Below are 22,016 nucleotides of genomic sequence, written 5' to 3'. Positions count from 1 at the left end.
CATATAATAAATAAATAAATAAATCTTTAAAAAAAAACCCACAATTTTAGTGTGTCAAAATGTACCACAAATTACTGTAACGGTGCTCTGCTAGGGTTAGTACTGGACGTGGTCTGGAGGCACTTTCAAGGATGTTAAAGGCCTCAGAGTGCACAGGACACACTCACACACGGACACACATATATGCTCACTCATAACTGGACAGAATTTCAACAGTACTGAGTTTAAGAAAATCTAATACAATTAATCTGCTCGTTCAAAACAAGCCAACCACGTCCTCGACTAGTCTGGTGTTCTATGGACCGGGTGTCATACAGGGCTCTATCCTGGAACACTGAAGTCAATAAATACTCGGCTAGCAAACCATCAGGTGGGTGAGCCCAGCCCCCATCAGGCATCCTGAAAGAGTCACCTCCTCTGAACACTTGTCTCCTTGGATCAGAAGGGTCAGTGAGGTCACAGAGTGGGATAGGGAGACACACCTGCACTTTTTGGGGTGACACTTCACTAGCCACGTGCCATTGGACCCTAAGGTACCGTTCACCTTCGTTTTTATTTTATGTACAGTCCCTACAATGCCTGCAGCTTCTCCCTCCACTAAATGAATATTACCAATTGAAATTGTGATTTGTATTTCATAATTCACACGTGTCATTTCTAGCAATGACAAATTTATTTCTTCCTCTAACAAAGGCACTTCTTCATTTATTTTTTTAATATGTATTTGTTTATCTGGATTTTTTTTATATTTTGGTGTTTGGAAACAGTGTCTCATTCAGTAGCCCAAATTGTCCTCAGACTTTCATTAATCCTCCTGCCTCGACCTCTGGAACACTTTACAAACCTGACTACAGAGGTTTGCTTGCCTGGGTTCAGTAGCAAAAGATGCGCTCAGTCAGCTTGAAGTCTGTTGCCTACTTCACAATGTCACCTAGGGCACCCTTGGCCAACTTCACAATGTTGCCTTTAGCGAGTCCTGCCCAGACATGGTCTCTATGGAAGCTCAGGGGTAGATCTGCTTCTAGCCCCGTGTGAATCAGCTCCGCCCAATGAAGACACAAAGCTAAGGTCTGGAGGTGTTGAGCTCCTGAGGTCACACAGGCTGGCTCAAGAAGCCCTGGTTCCTGACGGATGAGGGACCTGAGAAGACAGAAGGCCACAGAATCTGACCTGCGGGGAGGCATGGGACCCACCGCTGCCTCGGTTTCCTTATCCGCTGCTACAGGGGCCAAGGCCACCTTTAACTGATTCCTTAGCCCTGAGCCCCACCCTCCAGGAGGCGACCAGAGAAAGCAGCGCAGCCCCGGCACTTCCCAAAAGCGCTGCAGAGAACTTTCCCGGCCCGGCCCACAGGTGGCTGGAGGGTCGGACCAGACGGAAAGGACCCGCCTCTCCTAGCCTGGGGCTCAGCAGGGCGAAGGTTGGTTCCCAAGGCCACGTGAAGCGCCCAAGCAGGCAAGACTAATGTCAGAAGAAAGTTAAGAACGGCCCGGCCTCGGCAACGCAGCGCCCTGCTACCATCCTCAAGTGCGGCTCTTGCAACAGCTGTCATCACCGGCGCCAGCGGGACCTAATCCAACCAGGCCGAGGTCACAGCGGAGGAGCGATGTGCCACCGCAGTCCTGGCAGGAGCCTCAGGCCGCCATCGCCGCTGCTGCTGCTGCTGCCATTGCTGCTGCAGCCTCCCTGGGTGGCCGGCGCTGCCAGCCAGAGCGACCCAACAGGTGAGCAGAACGGCCGCCCGCGGACTAGGGGCGTTGCCCTGTACCCCCACGCCGGCGGCTGGCCAGAATCCCAACAGCTTTGCATCTAGGGGCGTCTTGGGTCGTACTTCTTGGTGAGGAGCCTGGCGGGTTATGCTCCAGCCCTGAGGTGGATCAGCGGTGGCATTGAAGGGGAGGGCACAAGGGCTCTGCTAGTGTAAAATGTTTTGGCCTTAATTCTCCTGTCCCATATCTTGTCCCAGACAACCTCGACTGGTCCAAAAGGCTCCAGTCCAGAGATTTATCCAAATCAGACTGAGGTGTGATTTCGAGCTGACCTTTGTTCTGCTTCTAGAAGTAGACAAGTGACTTGGACTTAAGAGAACTGATAGCAAACTGGTTATATCATCTTGATATGGGACAGGGCCAGAGCTTAAGGCTGCGGAGCTCTTCTGAATGGCCTCAGAATCCTAAAGTGGATTAAAGTCTCGGTTCTACTGCACAGAGACTGCGACTGGGGGGAAGTCAGGAATTTGCATAAGCGATAAGGTAGCTGGGTTGCCAGAGGGCATTGGTGTAATCCTTCCCTTCAGAAAAACAGGCCTCAACAGGTGTCCTTCCAGTCTCACCCTTCCATTTGTAACAAGACCAAAATGAATTGTGGGATGCGTAGACTTGGAAGATTCTAAAAGTCAAATTCAGAGAGGATGACTGATTTCGTAATCGTCTCCTTGTTTGACCCATGCAAGAACAGGAAGGGACGCAGGCAGTGTCCCCTTTCAAAAGTCACTGATTTTTCTCGTTACCGTCTCTCAACAAGTACCCGCACCCTTCCCACTTGGAAGTGTTTGCTTTCAAAGCCTGCTCCACTCATGGTCTGGAAACTTCCCAGTGGGCACAGGCTTGTGGGATGAGAAGGGTCCGGGAGTGCCTGGTGTCTCCCCTGATTTAGCTGCATGTTCTTTGGTCATCCCGTGTCGTCATCCCTCCCCACCCCCACCACATGAGCGCTCACGCTCACACACACACACACACACACACACACACACACACGCTCACACACACGCGCGCGCTTACACACACATGCACTCACACACACTCACACACACACACGCTCACACGCACACACCACGCACACACTCACACACGCTCACACACACACACACACACACACACACCCTTTAGTCCAGAGAAGTTGCTGGTTCCATGGCCAGCAATCCTGAAAGGCTCCTCCACAAGACAGCTTTGAGGACAGCTAAGGATGCCTGCCCGCAGTGTCCATTTGAAAGAGATGGGATGTCCTTTCTCCCTCTTATCAGTATGTTATTGGTACTGTACTGGAGCTTCTTCAACCTGCCAGTAGATTACCCAAAATTTAAATCGTAAGAAAGCAGAGACATTGCTATCTCCTGGTGCTCCCAAAGGAACCTAGCTCCATACTGTGAGCTTAGTAGGCTGTGTCCTAACTGTTCCTGGGGAAGAGGAAATGACACTCACCCTAGACAGGACACTCTGTGACATCTTACTGGCCCACTTCTGTAACTTTTGAATTCAGGCTTTATTTTTTATTTCAGAGATTGGCAAATCGTTTTGCAGCTATCTCTTCGTATTGTTCAAGTTATGACAGACAGTGTACAGGTGACAGTGTGACCTCTCTTTGAACACTGGGAAAGACATATGGGTTTTTTTGTTTTGTTTTGTTTTTTGTTGTTTTTTTTTTTAAACATCCTTGTATGGTTTTATTGTGTTTGTTCTACACAGAGCTTCATGAATGTTAAAACACACCCTCTACCATCAAGCCACCTCCTGCTGCCATCTAAGAATAATTTTTTTAAGCGGAATGGATGGAAAATGGGGTGGTCGCTAGAGAGAGATGAGCCGACCTCCGTGAGACTCAAAATGTAGCCCATTCCTTGGTAAAACTGGTTCTTCCTCTAGGCAGGGCTAAACTCCAGAAGTCAGTGTTTGCATCATGCCAGCTGTGATCAGATCTCAGGGAGACGATTCACCCTGATACACGCCCAAGTCTGTCCCCAGATTCATCATTAATTATTCATTAGAAATATAACTGTCAGGCTGAGGGCCTGACTCATCTGCCCTGATTGGGCACTGGGAACCGGAATCAGCTGGTGGGAAGCACTCCCTAACCTGACTGTCATTTAGTCTCCATAAGGTGTCCCGGCCGGCAGACAACAGGTTAAAGCCAATGGCTACTTTAACTCTGATTGCAGTTAAATATCTGAGTTCACTAAAATGGGCCTACTGGTTGCACCATGGTTTCTTTTTAACATGGAAATTCTTTATGCTTCATTTATTTATTTATTTATTTATTTATTTATTTATTTACTAAGATGGGATCTCATTATGTAGCCCTGGTTAGCCTAGAACTCACTGTGTAGACCAGGCTGACCTGGAACTCAGAGAGATCCATGGCACCAGCCTCATCTTTTTTAATCCCTAAACAGTTTTCCAATTGCTCCCACATTCTGATTTTTAGCTTTAAAGGGTGGCTAGTGAGTTATTGCTGGAGTTAGCATATTCCTTCTTACCAGGGCCAAGGAGGAACTTACTAACATTGTGGAGGTAGTGAAATTATGAGGAAACATTTATGCAAAACTTGTAACTCTTTGTCATCCGAAAAGACCTGGATGTCACATGACATATGTGTCAATCCTGGGGGTGGGGGAGACGTTGTGGAAGTCTTTTGATTGAGGTTTGAAAACAGAATGAACAAATCCCCGAGAGAGGCTGCCGGTGCCCTGAGAGGCCCCCATCATCAGTCTGGCAGGTCCTGTGATGGGCCCAACAAGAGCAGCTGACAAGTTACCAAAACTTTATTCCCTTCAAGCTCCTTTGTAAACTCAAGCAACCAGCATCCTAATCCATATGTGGAAATCATGAGTCCATGAAATACAGGAGCCCATGAAATAGCTCAACCACAAAGGCTCATGGGGCACAAGGCTGTCCTGAGTTCAATCCCGGGGACTCGCATAAGGGTGGAGGGAGATACCTGACTGGACACTCCACAAAGTTATCCTCTGACCCCCTACTAAGTGCCACAACACGTGCACTCGCATACGTCACTATGAACTTCATGTGAGTATGTTCCCACATGTGATCTTCCAGTCAGCGTGACAGTTTGGGATTTAAGTGGCCATGTGCTATCCCCGAGGGAGTGGATGTGGCAACAGACGAGACTCTCCTCCCATTCTCAAGGAGTTATGTGACAGCGATTATCGGACCAAGCACAAAGATACGTCTCGCTGAGTGCCCTGGATGGGAGGTGACTCAGAGTAACAAATCTGTCAGGTGTGGTGACACACATCTGTAATCCAGCACTTGGGAGGCAGAGGAAAGATAATATCTATAAACTGAGGGCCAGCCTGAGCTACACAGCAAATTCCAGGCCAGCCAGAGCTACATAGTGAGGCACTCTCCCAAAAAGGGAGTGTGGGTGGGGCCTGGGATCCACATCAGCATGAAGCCAAGTTAGTGTTCAAGGAGCTAAAAGAGAAGAAGGGTGCTTTTGGATTTGAGCAAATCTCTAATCATTTCCTGACTTGTACGCTTTGTCAATTCTTAACTGCTCTTCATTCAGGTTTATCCCAGCTTCACACAGGCATGCCCCACTGTGCCTCGCTCCAGCTGTACCCCACAATGTCTTGCTTCCCACTTTGGGAATCTCTGACTGTGCTGTTTAGGGGGCTTTAACCCTAGGCGGGGCATCTTATGAGAATGTAGTACAGGAACAGGCAGAGAAATGAGCCCTTTTCCATCCACTCATGTTTGGGTTTTTCTTTGTTTGGAAGACGAGATCTCACTATGGGGGGCCAGGCTAACCTCAGAATCACAGTGACCCCCCCCCCACATCAGCCTCCCGTGTGCTGGGGTTATAGGTGTGAGCCACATTCCTCTCCATCCTTGGGATGGAGCCTGGAGGAGTTTGAGTTTGTTGCACACCATTGAGACCAGTCAGCAGGCCACAGCCAGGGGACCCTCACCGGCCTTCACTACTCCCACGGAGAATTTGGGAGAATTTGCTGGAACCATCCTTCGCTTAGGCAGAGACATGGGCTTTGATCTCTGCACACAGACAAGCTGAACACCTACCATTAGTTTCTTGGGAGGACATTACATAACTCACAAGTCAGTTATGCCTTTAGTGACTCTGATAAAAACGCAACGCAAGTTTAGAAGCCAGAGAACAGTTTCCTGAGGGCCCTTGTAGGAGGAGAAGGTAACACACACACACACACACACACACACACACACACACCAGTGAACGTGCCCTCAGCCCAATCTAAGCAGAAAATAATCTCAATATTATTCTATGTCTCTCACTTGCTCAAACTCTTTTCTTTCTCATGCTATAGCACTGAGCCATTAGCTAATATTGTCATCTAAGGTTGAAAGCCATTCCCTCTCTTCCATAAAATGAGATGCTAAAACAGTTAGGTTCTGAAGATGGGAGCCAGCCAGACTTGGTAGGTCTCACCTATAATAACCTAAGGCAAGAGGATTGTAATGAGATAAAAGCCAGCCTGGGCTACATAGTGAGTTCCAGGTCAACATGAGCTACACAGTACTACCCAATCACAGAAATGAATGAATGAATGAATGGAGGGGATGCATTTTTTGTTTTTACAATTTTAAGGGTTTTTTTTTTAATTAAAAATAAGTTCACAAAGAATAGTAAAGTGCACAAGAAATATAATGAGGACATCTGAGGTTTTATTGTTTTGTTTTTACATTAAAAATATAAAAGCCATTGGAAGTCCTCCATCTTAATTAAGAATTTCTTCCTAGTGGGGCAGTGATGGCGCACACCTTTAATCCCACACTTGGGAGGCAGAGGCAGGCAGATTTCTGAGGCCAGCCTGGTCTACAGAGTGAGTTCCAGGCTCTGTATAGCCAGGGCTATACAGAGAAACCCTAAAGAACATGGAAAAACACAGGCCCTGAAAAACAAGGAGTTGATAAAAACCATGGAATAAAGCAAAGTCTGTTGGGGTGGAACAGGAGGGTTAGTAAGCTCTCATGGGTGACTTCTCCTAAGGACTGGGCTGAGGAGTCCTCATGAGGAGGTGCACGTCTGTGGTCAGGGAAGGAGGTTGCTCCTGCAGGAACGAGAACTGAGCACTGGATACTGTTCTTGCTTGGTATGCAGCGAAGGGTTTTGGAGAAAGATGCATCATAAAAACATGCTTTAGGGTAGAACAGAAAGCGGGAAGAGCTCTGGGCTCGCCTTCCTTCTTTCATGGTTTCTGTTTAGTGACTTCTTCCAGCCTCGATTTTTGTGGTTTTTAGATAGGAAAGTCATCCTTGCTTCCTCATTTCCAGGGCTGGAGTGTGTGAGTGTGAGTGTGTGTGTGTGTGTGTGTGTGTGTATGTGTGTGTGTGTGTGATGGCAATGGTGTTTTGAGACCAGGTCTTGTTCTGTAACCCTGGCCAGCCTGGAACTAAAAGGCTAGCCTCAGCTCTGTAGTGATCCTCCTGTCTCAGCCTCCTGAGTGCTGGCATTACAGTCACGTGCAGTCAGCACAGGCCCACCAGGAAGGTACTGACGAAGCTTCACTTCTGTTCGACCTTCTGTAAAGGCTCTCTGCTTGGGTCTCATGATATGTATTTGTAACTCCAGCACTTGGAAGTCTGAGGCAGGGTGGTAGTGAGTTCTTGCCCAGCCTCAGCTACATAGTGAGCCTGTACCTCAAACAGATCACCAGCAACAAGCAAAACCCTTCTTTCCAGGTCATAACTCAGGCCAGTCTCAGCCTGTGACCCTGACCTTCTTCTGGGCGAGTGTGTGTGGTGGTTAGAATCGAGTCTGTATCCTTACTGTCTGTTTGATAGGCTGCGTTTGCGTTAAAAATAAGAAAATGTTGATTCAGTTCTGAACTTGGCTATATACTTTATGCTATACGCTTTATGGAAATAGGACCCCTATAGCAATACCTAGTCAGAGCTTCCTGTCTGCAGATCACTAACAAAGTTATTGAGTCTAAAATGAATTTATATTCCCTTTCTGGTTTTCTCTTTATACCCTTCCTCCCTCAGTTATACAATCCAGGACCTTCAGCCGCAAACCTGAGGGCCAGTCTAACCAACTTCCCCCTTTTTTATATTGACCTAAATATAATAGTTTTTTTTATTTATAGTTACATCTATCATCTATCTATCTATCTATCTATCTATCTATCTATCTATCTATCTATCTACCTACCTACCTACCCATCTATTTTCGAGTGTGGGAGTGTACTGTGGAAGTCAGAGGACCACTTGCAGAAGTTTCTTTCTAACACCAGGATCTTGGGTATCAAACTTGGACTGTTTTAGGTTTAGCAGCAAGTGTCTTTACCCACTGAGCCGTGTATCCTGCTCTGTACTTGTTTTCTTCAACCACAGCAAGTATTTAACAGTTTCTCAGAAAGAATGATGCTCTACACACTGCATCCGTTCTCCACGTTCTACTTCATCTTCCTCTTTCCTTTCCTAGCGTTCCTGCCTCTCACAGTTTCTGTGTTTCTCTATCTAATGTCCAAGGACCGAACCCAAGACCTCCAGCGTGCTAGACAAGTGATCCGCTGTGAATTCACCCTTCCTTCCTTACAGAGTGTTGCTTTCTTTCCTTCTAGTGTTTTAGGACAGGATCTCATGTCATCCAGGCTGGGCTCAAACTCGCTATGTAACCACAGTTGGCCTTGTCCTTTGGACCTTGCTACCTCTGCCTCCCAGGTGCTAGCATTACAGACTTAGTCTTTTCCTGTTGCTATGCAGGCTACCTTAGCAAAAGCCACTTATGGGGAGAAAAGGTTTACTCTGGATCACCGTTCAAAGGTGCAGTGCATCTTGGCAGGAAAGGTGAGGGAGAAGCAACCTGAAGCAGCTGCCCACACACGGCATCCACAGTCAGGAAGCAGAGTTACAAATATACGTGGCTACACAGCCCCCCTCCCTATATTCCCATACAGTCCAGGATCCTAGCCAGGGGATGGTGCCACCCACAGTGGGTGGGTCTTCCCATCGCACTTAATGAAATCCTGAAACCCCACCCCCACAGGTTTGCTCTGTCCCATTTCTCAGACAACTCTAGAGTCTTGTCTCCTTGACAGTTTACATTGACCATTGCACAGATATACAACACCGTGCCAGATACTATACCAGATGGGAAAGAAACAATCTCTGGACTGCAGGGGTTTGCCATGTAGGTTTAAGTTTTAAGGAGTAAAGTGTATTGGGTGCATTGGTCCTGTGGGAACAAAGGGTCCCTGGGAGGCAGGACGGTTTCCTGAGTCCTCCTTAGCCATTTCCATCCTGTTAGCCTGTTAACAAGTTAACGAGAGACAGACTATCAGGAGGAAGAGATAATAGGGACAAATGGGAAGGGCTGGCCCAGTTCCTGGCAGGATGGAGAGCTAGGCATACCATTTCAGGACCCCAAAGTACTGGACCTTTAATGTTACCACTGGACACCTGGATAGGAACCTGTGAGACCAAGAGGAGAAACTAAAGAATTTATTTTTAAATAGTGTGTGGTGTGTGTGTGTGTGTGTGTGTGTGTGTGTATGTGTGTGTGATATGTGTATGTGTGTATGTATGTATGTGTGTGATGTGTGTGTGCAATGTGTGAGATGTGTGTGTGTGTGTAGCCAGAGACCAGCCTCAGGCATTGTTCCTTGGGATGTTGTCTACCTTTTTTTTTTTTTTAAGACAGGTCTCTTACCCGAGTGAGCTCCGGGGAGGCTCCCGTGCCCACCCCCTCTGCACAGATACACACCATAACATCAGTCAGGTACCAGAGAGCAATCTCAGAGCCTTACTTAGACCTGCTCAGCCAGTACTTCACTAACTGAGCCATCTTATTTCACAGGGGGAGGGCACTGGCCACAGGTGAGTGACATTCCTCATGGCTCCCTTTTCCTGCAGGAGTCCACTGTGCAACAGCATACTGGTCCCCTGAATCGAAGAAAGTGGAAATCAAGACAGTACTGGACAAGAATGGGGACGCCTACGGCTACTACAATGACTCCATTAAAACCACAGGCTGGGGCATCCTGGAGATCAGAGCTGGGTACGGCTCTCAGGTCCTGCCCAATGAGATCATCATGTTTCTGGCTGGCTACCTCGAGGGCTACCTCACTGCTCTGTAAGTGCCCCATCCCTTTGTTTTGTCCAGCAGTGGCTCTTGGATCCCGGTGTGACTGATGTGTTAGCAGTGGAGGGTAGCTGCGGTACACCGTGATAGGTTATCGGCACCCCACTCGAACCCATAATCATAACACAGGTGGAGCACACCTTCATTCTCATGACACTTCCGTTCTGAAATCTTTCCACTTTTTATAAGATGAGGTTGTGTGTCCGTATGTGTGTGCATGTGTGTGCTGGTGTGCCTGTGTATGGGACTCCGCGTCTTCCTCAATCGCTCTCCACTGTCAAGTTTTTGAGACGTGGGTTCTCACAGAACCGGAAGTGCTTTGATTTAGCACTGGACAGCCAATGGGCTCCAGAGCCCCTCCTGTCTCCACCCCTCTAGCTCTGGGTTTTACGGGCTGTAACCTCAACTTTTTAATGTGGGTTCTGGGAATCCAAACTCAGGTTTTTGCAGCGGCCATCATCTCAGCCACCTTCCTTTGTTATGTAAAACCATTCTGAAAGATAGGAAACCATTTGCGAGGCAGGGGCATCATGCAATCCCACTCGTCATTTGCCATTGGGTAGAAAGCAGGTAAGATGCGGAATGATTTCCTGAGAGCAGCAAAGCAGGGAAGATTTATTGAGTAAGATGTAAGGTGCTGAGTAAATGGTTAGAGGCAATTGCCACCAAGCCTGACACCCTGAGTTCAATCCCAGGGACCCACATGTTGACAGGAGAGAACCTGATTTTCTCCTCCCCGCCCCACCACCCCTCCCCCCGCCCAGGGGAGAAGGTTTATTGTAGATAAAGCACAGTCAGACAGAGACATCTAGGAGAGTCCAGAGTGAGCCTGACCCTGAGCTGGGTCACGTGAGGAGAGTGGGAAGGAGAGAGCCCGGAAACCAGGAGAGTAAAAGGTAGACAAAACAAAAAACAAAAACAAACAAACAAACAAAAAACTAGAACCTGCTCGTTAAGTTGTCCTCTTGGCTTCCATACTTATACCATGGTGCACTAATTTCCATACACATACAATAAATGAATGGATGCGTAAATAAGAACAGAATTGCTTAAATTAATAAAATGTAAGAGCATTTATTCTCTAGTATTTTGAAACAACATTTCCAGGTAGGCAAAGAGATTTAAACTAAATTTTTTTTTAATTTCTTTTTTTTTAAAGATTTATTTATTTATTATATATAAGTACACTGTCGCTGTCTTCATGCACACCAGAAGAGGGCGTCAGATCTCATTACAGATGGTTGTGAACCACCATGTGGTTGCTGGGATTTGAACTCAGGACCTTTAGAAGAGCAGTCGGTGCTCTTAACCGCTGAGCCATCTCTCCATAAACTAAAGTTTTAATGAGTTTACAGTATATTGTAACCATTCTTCCTAAGTCTATTGCTATTCAATCTTGGTGTCCTTGCCTTGTCTGAGTTGATAATAATTTAATCACCATACTTAAGCTTTCCTGGGGTTTATTTGTACCATGACTGATCTGGAACTCATTAAACAACCCAGGCTGGCTTCTGAGACGCAGGGATCCTCCTGCCTCACCCTCCTGAGTGCTGGGGGATTGCTTTGTTGAGCAGAGGCTTTAAGGGAGTAAGTTGTATCTTGTGTCTGATGGTATTTGATATATAATTGTCTTTTCCGCTTGGCTTGCTTCTTTTATTCTCTGTGACCTAGTTAAGTGTGGTTTAATCTAACTTTATTGGGGGCTTTTGAACCCTAGCTGTGATGATAAGTTAAATACGGATCTTAATCTTAGTCTGAGCCACTAAGATGGAGCCAGATATGGACTGTGGCTCGTTTATTATTCAGACTACAAATTCCTGTTTTGTGTGTATTTGTGGGTGTATACCAGCCCGTGGGCGGGGGCAGAGGTCAATGCTGGGTGTTTTCTATTTCTCATCCCCTTAGTTTGAGACAGGGTCTCTTACTGAACCTACAGCTCATCCATGCAGCGAGAATGGCTGGCCAGTGAACTCCCTGGATCTTTCTGTCTGCATACATCTGCTCTTGAATCACAGACATGCACTCTTATACTTAGTCAGGAATCCAAACTCAGGCCATCACATCCTGCACTGAGCTAGCCTCTCAGGCTTATTATTATTATTATTATTATTATTATACCAGTTTTGACAATTTTATTATGTAAATAACCTTAACATTCAGAAGTGTATAAAACCATTATCTGGAAAAGATTTATTTAATTTTACTTGTTTTGCCAGACTGCATGGAAGTGCACCTTATGCTTGCTATGTGGAGGCCAAAAGAAGGCGCCCAAAGCCCCCAGAACTGGAATTTTCATGTGGGTGCTGGGAGCTGAACCCAGGTCCTCTCTGCTCCTAACCACTGAGCCATCTCCTCATCCCCCTGGAAATGTTTTTAAAACATGTTAAAGCTGTACTGTATGTAAGTCCAGCTCCCCAGCTCCCCTCTGACTTGTTTGTACTTCCTTCTCCACTTCATTCTGGCTGTGTTATTTAACCGAGTTGCAAATTTGGAGAAATAATTCCGACAATAATTGTTTGGCTATAAACAGATAAAGTTGCCAGTGACACGTCTAGGGGCGTGAGGGAAAGCGAGCTCTGAGAGAGCCGCTCCGGCCCTGGGATGTGCTAAGCATGAACACTGGTTCCTTGGGTATTTCCGCTGAGACCTACTGTGGGAGAGCCCTGGGGGGTTGACAGGCTTCTGACTGGGTGGTATGATGGCGTTCTCATGATGCAGAAAACATGTTGCAACATCTTACAGCAGATGCTTGGGGGTATGTTAGGGTTGTAATTAAATTGGGTTAGGGTTATGGTATGGGATTTTAATGGTGTGTGTGTGTGTGTGTGTGTGTGTGTGTGTGTGTGTGTGTGTACACTTATGTATACGGATGGCATGGCATGTATGTGATTGGCAGAGAGCACTCTGAGAGTTAGGCCTCTTCTTCTGCCATGTGGGTTCTGGGGATCAAACTCCACTGAGCCCTCTCCACAGCCCTACACCTTCATTCTAGATGTAAGGCATTTATCTCTGAGTAACTTTATTCATTTGCTGCCTTCCCTGCACCCCAGTTCATTAAGAGCATGTCTATAGTAAACATCACATTCTTTTCCCCCCTTTGTTTTTTGAGACAGCATCTTACTCTGTGGCTGTCCTGGAACTCACTGTTTAGACCAGGCTGGCCTTGAACTCACAGAGCTCAGCCAGCCTCTGCGTTCCCTAGTGAGGGATTAAAGGTGTGCAGCACTGTGACACTGCTTAGTTTTACTTTCCAAAAAGCAGCTACAATTCAGTAACTATGACTTGTTTTGTTTTGAATTGGTTGGTTTTGCTTTGTGTTGTTTTTGAAGCAAAATCTCATGTTTTCACTTATTTTCTTTATTCTTTAATATTGTTTTTCTTTTCCTTTCTTTTCTTTCACCTCCATCTCCTTCTTCTCCTTCTTCTTTTCTTTTGTTTATTTGAGAAAGGGCCTTCTTCTATGCAGCTTGGCTGTTTTTGAACTTGCTATACAATCCAGGTTGGCCTCAAACTCAGAGATTCACTTGCGACTGCTACCTCCAATGTGGGATGAGCTGGGTGTCATCACCAGCAGCTAATGAGCGGTCTGCAAACATATGCAGAGTCCCAGGGAACAGACATTCCGGAAACCTCTGCTCAGGCTCTGTCGTCCTAACCGGTTCAGGAAAGGCAAATACAGGCAGGGATTTCAGCATGAGGCTGTGTTTAGATCACCTTTGAGCCCTGCTCAAAGCTTTGAAGAGCCGGCTGTTTTCTTGGTGACCAAGCATGTTTCAGAACAACCCATTGGCCCGGAGCTGGGGAAAGGCGTGGCGTTATCCACCTATTTCCTCCTCTTCTGATGTGGCCCCTGAGATGTCCGCTGTACAAGAGCTGGCTGTTAAAGAATCGACCTGCTCAGTGGAGTAGATACGCTGGGCTTGCAGGGGCAAGAGCGCCCGCTGAGAGGCACAACATCACCACAGCTAGCTGGACTCCTAGGATCCTGATGTCAAGATTGGAGGTGCCACAGCACAATGTCTCAGCTGAGTGGATTCCTGGGAACTCGCCGCCGCTGCCTTCATCTCTACTACCTGAGGAGTTCTTAGTCATCTAGGGCCAGTGCTGCAATTTGGATGTAAAATGTCCCCCACGGGTTCATGTGTTCAAACATTTGGTCGCCATATGGCGACACTGTTTGGGTGAAGTTGTGAAAACTTTTGGACCTCACTGGGGCCCCAGTTCCTGCCTGCCATCTCTGCCTCCTCCCCAACCAGATTTAAAGTGTCCCAGACACAGGCTCTTCCTGATATCAAGTCCCCTCCCCTTCCACACTATGTGGACTGTACCCTCTTAAACCATGGGAGAAAATAAATTCTTCCTCCCTTGAGGTACTTCCTCAAGGTAACTCACCCCCTCCCCCAATCCTGGCAACAAGAAATGTAACTGGGAGCCCACCGCAGGCCCACACTCTTCCTCTGCCTCCCTTTCTCTTATCTTTGGAGATAGACAAGTTCTTATGTAGCCTAGGTTGGCCCAGAACTCACAATATAGCTAAGGATGACCTTAAACTACTGATCATCCTGCCTCTCCTTCCCAGGTTCTGGAATTACAGGCATGTGCCATCATGCCCAGCAAAACACTATCTTATTTATGTGTTATTTATTTTTTTTGTGTGTGTGTGTGTGTGCACTCGCGTGCCCAGAGGTAAGAAGAGGACATCAGATGTCCTAGAATTGAAATTATAGATTGGTAGTGAGCCACTTGATGTGGGTACAGGGAACCAAACTAAAGTCCTCTTCAAGAACAGGAAACACTCCTAACTACAGCCTCTCTATTCCCCAATGGCGAAACTTCTTATGATTGTATCCCCACTGACTTACAGCGCCCCCTCCCCCTCCTCTATCTGGAACACCTTGGAGTTAGGGTCCCTGCCTCACCCAGATGCCTGGCTTGGCACTTTGCCTCCAGCTGTTAATTACATGCTCTTTAGTTTTAATTGAATCCTGTTGTTGCAGCTGGTGAATCAGAAGGAAGAGGCTTGCATATATACTGCAGCAGGGCGGTAGCCCCAGCCAAGCTGAGTTTCTTTGTACTTGTTTGTTTGTTTTAACTCGTTTGGGTGGCTCCCTAAGAGTTGTAAATTCAGTCTCTGGAGTCTCTCTGATGAGCTAAACGTTAAGTGGTCCTGAATGGCTCATTAATAAAATGAGGCATGAACCAGTCGGAGAAGAAAAGGTGATGAAGACATGGGGCCCCAGGATACTCTTGCTAGTGGTTTAAATAAAGTGGCTGGTAAGTGGGGTGTCCACGGCAGCAGCTGAAGTCGCCTCCTCTGGAACTGCCCAGCTGGAAGGAGTGAGATCAATGCCCCACCACACACACTGTTTTGTTGATCAGAAGAGGGGGACAGAGGTGGGCAGGAGTGTGTTCTGTGGTGGAGAGTATTTGACACAGTGATGCAATCATTGCTAAGGCTGATAAAGCCAGCATCGCAGACCCAATAGAGGAAGAAAACAGTCTATCTGCGGTATTGGGCGACTGTCAAGAAATGCCTCAGGAATTTCTTCCACAGGCCTGGAGGGCTCCTTTTGATGTTAGAAGCTGAGTAAGCTTCTAGGTCAAGTCTATAAACAAAGGCAAGAACTAAGCTGGAGCCTGGCCTTCAAACATACCTAATGAAGCAAGGGCCACTGAATACAGAAGACACGATGGCAATCCTGTGACGTGTGACAATGGTCACAGCCAGCTTGCTGCAGGCTCTTATCTAGTATACTCTGCTCCAAAGAGTGTCCAGAGAAACTTCACGTTAAGTCTTCAGTCTGTACTAACTCTATGCTCACTGGGGTCCATGCACTAGGAACCCTAGTCTAGGTAGTTGAAAGTTAGAAAGCCAGAAGTGGGTGTCACAGTCAGGAGTTCTATTGCTGCAACAAAACATGGCGACCAAAAAGCAAGTTGGGGAGAAAAGGGTTTATTTGGCTTACACTTCCATATCACTGTTCATCATCAAAGGGAGTCAGGACAGGAACTCAGGCAGGGCAGCAACCTGGACGCAGGAGCTGATGCAGAAGCCATAATGGGTTGCTGCTTCCTGACTTGCCCCCACCCCCATGGCTTGCTCAGCCTGCTTTCTAATAGAACCCAGGTTCTCCAGCCTAGAGATGGCATTACCCAAAATGGGTAGGTCCCTTCCACATTGGTCCCTACTTAAAGAAACGCCCTCGGGCTTTCCCACAGCCTAATCTTATGGAGGCACGGTCTCAACTGAGGCTCCCTCCTTTCAGAGAACTCTAGCTTGTGTCAAGTTGACATAAAACTAGCCAGCACAGTAGGATTTGGAGTTGGAAACCAGGCTGCTGTTTAGCCAGAGTTTGTCCATTTGTGCAAATACACACACACACACATGGGGGGTAGGGGGAGTTAGTTACTGTGGAAAAGACTAAGGCAGCCTGTCCGGTCCTTGATCCAGGAAAGCCAAACAGATGAGTCAGACACAGTGGATGAAAATCGCTAACTGATGTGAGCCTTTGAGATTCTCAACATCTGAATGTGTGTGACCAACTGAGGTGAGCAAGGAAGTCTTAGCACTTAGGAGGAAGCACTGCTGGTCCCTAAACTAGGCTTGACAGATCCCTGAAGTTCTGCTGCATGAGACGTGCAACCATGGAGAAATCGGGAATCTTGCTTTTAGCCAGTGTAGAATCAAGCTTTGAACTCAGAATTCAAAGTCTGTGTCCTTGGGCCTGGCTTAGTCTGTAAGCTTGCCTTTGCAAGCAAGAGGACTTAAGCCCAACCCTATAACCATGTAACAGAGGAGCACAGTAGCATGCAGGGAAGCCAGATGGATGCACAGCTCCTCTGTTCACCTAAGATATCTCCTCCCTGTTCTAAATGTCAGAACAAAACATAAGCAAGCAAAGAAACCTTGTCTTAGGGCTGGAAAGATGACTCAGAAATAAGAAGTGCTGCACTTCCAGAGGACCTGATGCCCTCTGCTGGCTTCCTTGGGAACTCCACACAGGTGCATATACATACAAGAAAAATGATCAAAAGTAAAATAAAATTTTAACATATAGTCTATACAAAACAAGCCATAGTTTAGTAATTGCATGTTAGCTGTTAGTGTCAGGTGTCTTCCTATGTTTGCATCTGTCTTGTGTTGTGTTATGTTATATGGCTCCTTAGCTGCCATCTTCCAGTCGAGACAGATAGTCCTCTGCCTCAGGATCTCTCTGTTAGAAATACTGACATTTGGGTTGCTGTGTTTCTCATTGAGGTCTGTACAGATGCTCCCTGCAGGGCGAAATACACAGGACTTTCTCCATTAGAGATGTGCTGTGCTTTTGATAGTGGGAGTGTGCAAACAGCTGAAATTCTGTATGAACTAGGCAGGGCGCAGTGACTGGGTGCAGTGGGAAGGACTGTGGGTACAGTGATGAAGACTTTGGGTAAAATGCCCAATATTTTTGTTTCCTTACTAAGTGAGCATTGTATATCAAAACTTTTCATTTTTTTAAATTTAAAATTGTATATAAAGTATAATATTGTTTACTCTCTCTCTCTCTAGTCTTGTGTATGTGTGTGTGTGTGTGTGCTTAGTGTTTGGTGGGGAGAAGGTATTTGTTGTGGGGCACCTGTGGAAGTCCAAGGTCAGCTTTCAGGAGTCAGTTCTCTATTTCTTTATTTGAGGTCTGTTTATCAAACTTAGTGCGTTTGGGCTTAAAGGGTAAGCACATTGGCTGAGTCATCTTGTCAGAACTTCTATACCTTTTTTCCCCCTTAATGTAAGCTTGTGATTTCATTGTTTTAGTAAGAAATTCAGCTTAGACCATTGACCCTGTCTATTTCCTCCTTCTAGTTCAAAATGCCCACATTCCTTAATGCCCACATGTACTGGCTAGTTTTGTGTCAACTTGACACAGCTGGAGTTATCACAGAGAAAGGAGCTTCAGTTGAGGAAATGCCTCCATGAGATCCAACTGTAAGGCATTTTCTCAATTAGCGCTCAAGGGGGAAAGGCCCCTTGTGGGTGGGACCATCTCTGGGCTGGTAGTCTTGGTTCTATAAGAGAGCAGGCTGAGCAAGCCAGGGGAGGCAAGCCTGTAAAGAACATCCCTCCATGGCCTCTGTATCAGCTCCTGCTTCCTGACCTGCTTGAGTTCCAGTCCTGACTTCCTTTGGTGATGAACAGCAGTGTGGAAGTGTAAGCTGAATAAACCCTTTCCTCCACAACTGCTTCTTGGTCATGATGTTTGTGCAGGAATAGAAACCCTGACTAAGACATCACAATTCTCAGATCTATAGGTGAGCTCTGCACACCACCCTCTGGTCGTCTTTCTCGGCTTAACGTTTTTTCCAGAAAGTAGGTTTCATCGGCTTCCTATCCCTATGCCACTCTCCCCAGAGAGAGACCCCCTCGCCCTTTCTGTAACCCATCCCTTTGAGGGGTTGAGTGTTTTAGAAACATCCACCAAGTGTGTGGGGATACATTCAGCTCAGAAGCTGATGCACTTAACTATATTGTTATTTAATTTTTTAAATCATATCTTATGTATGTGTTTTGCCTGCATGAAGGTATGTGTACCATGTGTGTGTCTGATGCCTATGGAGGCCAAAAAAGGGCATCAGGTCCCCTAAAACGGGAGTTACTGATGGTTGTGAGACACCATGCAGATGCTGAAAAGCAAGAAGCAAGTTTTTTTAAACCACTGATCTGTCTCCTCATCCCATAAAAATGCTATAAGCACATAAGTAGCTATCTCTGAAGGAAACAAAGCGACAGGGTGAGTATACCACGGTAGGGAAAGACTTTGAGTCAAGGATTCAAAGTTTGACTTCATCATCCTGGGTTAGGCTCTACAAGTAGAATCCCCACTTCCCCGTGGTCTGAGTCTCATTCCTTCAGATTTTAGAATCAATTAGTTCCCCCCTCCTCCTCTGACCAGTGAACCCCAGAATGGGCCTGTGTTACTAGCATCCTGTAGGGAGAAAGGGGTTTAGTCGATGGTTATGATGGCAACCTTGGCGCCCAATGTGGGAGAACAGTCTCCTTTATCCTTTAGCTTGGGTATTTTATCATCTGCTATGCAAGACCTACCTACTCTTCCTGACGCCTGGCTGTGTAATCATTGCTCTCTGAGATGGTGATGGCCACCCCCTACCTCTCCCAGCACTGTGGACTTCCAGTGTCTCCTCACTTTGCCCAAGGTCACACAGAATATTTGGTTGTCTCCCGAAACTCTGAGATGTGTAGGAGCATCTTGGAATAAGAACCCCTAAGTTTGTTGCCCTAAGAACCAACAATGAGTTCCTGGTTAGTCCATTTTCTGTCTGTGACAGGACACTTGAAGTGATCAGTCATCTTTAAGGGTAAAATGTTCTCTGGGCCTCTGGTGTCAGAGGGTTCAACCCCAAGTCATTTGGGCCCATGGGAGCAGAGTCATGTGGGAGCTCTATTAATGATGTTTCTCATTGCTGTTATAAAATGCCTCCAAGAAGCCACCTTAAAGGAAACTTTATTTGGGGTTTATGGTTAGGGGGCAAATGCAGTCCCTACTGGCAGAATTGGCAAGGCCATAAGGTGGCTTGTAGCTCTACCAGTAGAAACCAATGCAGCTGCTTACATGATGTCCAGAGTCATAGTGCACAGGACTGCAGGAGAAGGGGTGACCCATAACCCCATTTCCCACTCTTGTATAGCTCTACCTCTGACCTCTAGGCTATGTTAGAAAGACTTTACCATGTCTCAAAACAGCACTGCCAGCTGGGGACCAACCATTCACATGGGAGCCTGTAATGGACATTTCATATGGACATTTCATATGGACATTTCATATTCAGACCACACCAGCAACTTATGGTCCTTTCCTCTTCTATATGCCTTATTATTATTATCATTATTATTATTAATGTGTAAGTGTGGTGGTATGGTGTGTGTGTCTGTGTCTCTATGTCTCTGAGTGTCTCTGTGTGTGTGTCTGTGGATATCTGTGTGTGTTTGTCTGTGTGTGTTGGTGTCTGTGTGCATATCTGTGTCTGTGTATGCAATAAGGAGTCAGAGACACTCTAACTCGCCTTAACTGGAGTTACAGGTAGTTGTAAGCTGCCTGGTGTGGGTGCTGGGACTTGAACTCAGGTCCTCTGCAGGACCAATTTTCCCTCTTGACAACTGAGCCACCTCTCCAGCCCCCTTATTCTTTAAGGAAAGGTCTCTTCATTGAACCCAGAGCTTACTTCACCTAAGCTGACTGGCCAGCAAGTCCCCAGCATCCGGTCTCCCATCTTCCCAGCACGGGGTTACAGTTACACACCACCACATCTGGCTTTTATGCTGGGAACCAAACTCAGGTTCTCTGGGAGAGCGGCGAGTGCTCTTAACTACAGACCCATCTCTCCAGCTCCCGGAAAGAGTTCTTCATGTTAAGCTGTGCATTTGTATGGTTTGAGTTTTAAAGCATGGTGGAGATTTGTGACTGGTGTGCATTCCAGTTAAGCTGAAAGTGTGAGTTACTGAAGTTGTGACATCCAGGAGACACTGGAAGGTGACTCTGTATCTGTCATTTCAGACACATGTACGACCACTTCACGAACCTGTACCCACAGCTGATCAAGAATCCTTCCATTGTGAAAAAAGTGCAAGACTTCATGGAGTATGTATGGAAACTCCCTTTCCTTGTAACCATGGCTACCCTTCCTGTTCCCATGGCTACCCTGCCATTTCCCCCCATACTGAGTCTTAGTCTGCCTCTTCAGGAGACCCTTTTACTTGGGGGTGGGAGGGGCGCACATTTTCTGTAATGGAATGAAGTTGGTTGGTAGCAACTTCAGCTCTCTTAGAGGTCAGGTTGGATATCACACTTCCAATGGCGGAAACAGAGAAGGCAAAGTCAAATCCCTAAAGCCTTCCACGTGGGTGCCCCCCTCTTTCTTTCTAGGCACCCCTTCTCCTTCTTCCATAAGTTGTTTCTGTGTCAAGAGCTTGGCAATTAACTCTAGCTCGAAGTTGGAGAATATCTAAATCCTTAACCTGACACGTGGAGAGACATAGAGAGTCTTACTACGTAGCCCAGAGTGACCTCAAATTCCAGCTAAGATCCTCTTGCCTCCGTGTCCATAGTACAGAAATTAACTACAAACACAGTTCTAAAGCCAGGCTTCTTAATGCTTTCTGGGGAACTTCTATTTTAGTTCGGTTTTCTGAAGAGTAAAATGTAAGTCTAATTAAGTTGCTGGCACAGCAGACTCATCTGGGAACCCAAGGGTTCTTGTGTGTTCTGCTGAATCAGGCATTAAACACTCCACTTGTGGATGGCTAGAGGTTCTCAGGAATCAGGGGAAACTATGGGGCTGTATCCCCAGACGTGTGCATTGGATCGTCTTAAGGATAGAGACAGCCTAAACAAGCCAGAAATAGCTTTTCTGGTTGAAAAATTGTGTCAAATCATTAAATCATCTCATAAAAACAAACAAAACAAAAACCCCAGAGAACTAAAAGAAGTAAAAATGAAAGAACTATAAAAAAAATAAATCTTTCTGGGAGCCTGGAGAGATGGCTCAGCAGTTAAGAGCACTTGTTGCTCCTGTAGATGACCTGGGTTCTGTTTCCAGCACCTACACGCTGGTTCACGACCATCCGTAACTCTAGCACCAGGGGATCTGTGGTAAAGTCTGATTTCTCCCCCAGGAAGCAAGAAATGTGGACTCGGCAAAACATCAAAGAGCAGAAGGATGACCCATTCTGGAGACACACCGGCTATGTGGTGACCCAGCTAGAAGGGCTGTATCTTGGAGCGCGGAAAAGGGCTTCAGAAGAGAAAATAAAGGTAGGCTTTTATAAGTTCCTCAGATTCTGTATGACCAGGATGATAAAACAAACTTCTTTTTTGATTCAAGATTAGGGATATAGCTTTGTGGCACAATAATTATCTAGCATATTCTGGGTTCTATCCCTTGTATCATAAACAAAACAAAATAAAATTTTCCTCATCTAATGATCATTCTCACAGAAATCCATTTAACTAAATCCAACCAGAGAAACAAGAAACGAACAAAAAAAACAAGCAAAGCATCCAGGACACATGACAACCTGGGTACATGGCCAGCCTGGGTACATGGCCAGCCTGGGTACATGGCCAGCCTGGGTACATGGCCAGCCTGGGTACATGGCCAGCCTGGGTACA

The 22,016-nt window shown here is 46.5% G+C and overlaps 1 protein-coding gene across 1 annotated transcript in view; it reads left to right on the top strand.

The window, feature by feature from the left end:
• The first annotated feature begins 1,041 nt into the window (after positions 1 to 1,041).
• The window catches only part of Plbd1 (phospholipase B domain containing 1), a 53,706-nt gene continuing 32,731 nt past the window's right edge, over positions 1,042 to 22,016 (top strand). Inside the window, exons 1-4 of the mRNA XM_021165697.2 lie at positions 1,042 to 1,724; positions 9,627 to 9,846; positions 20,403 to 20,486; positions 21,521 to 21,659. Of these exons, the coding sequence (XP_021021356.1) occupies positions 1,607 to 1,724; positions 9,627 to 9,846; positions 20,403 to 20,486; positions 21,521 to 21,659 (561 nt within the window). The 5' untranslated portion in view covers positions 1,042 to 1,606. The remainder of the gene's footprint in view (positions 1,725 to 9,626; positions 9,847 to 20,402; positions 20,487 to 21,520; positions 21,660 to 22,016) is intronic.

Source organism: Mus caroli, chromosome 6 (assembly GCF_900094665.2).
Source record: "Mus caroli chromosome 6, CAROLI_EIJ_v1.1, whole genome shotgun sequence".
Lineage (NCBI taxonomy): Eukaryota > Metazoa > Chordata > Mammalia > Rodentia > Muridae > Mus > Mus caroli.
The sequence above is the reverse complement of the archived record's forward strand: the minus strand, read 5'-3'. Positions and strand labels throughout refer to the sequence as shown.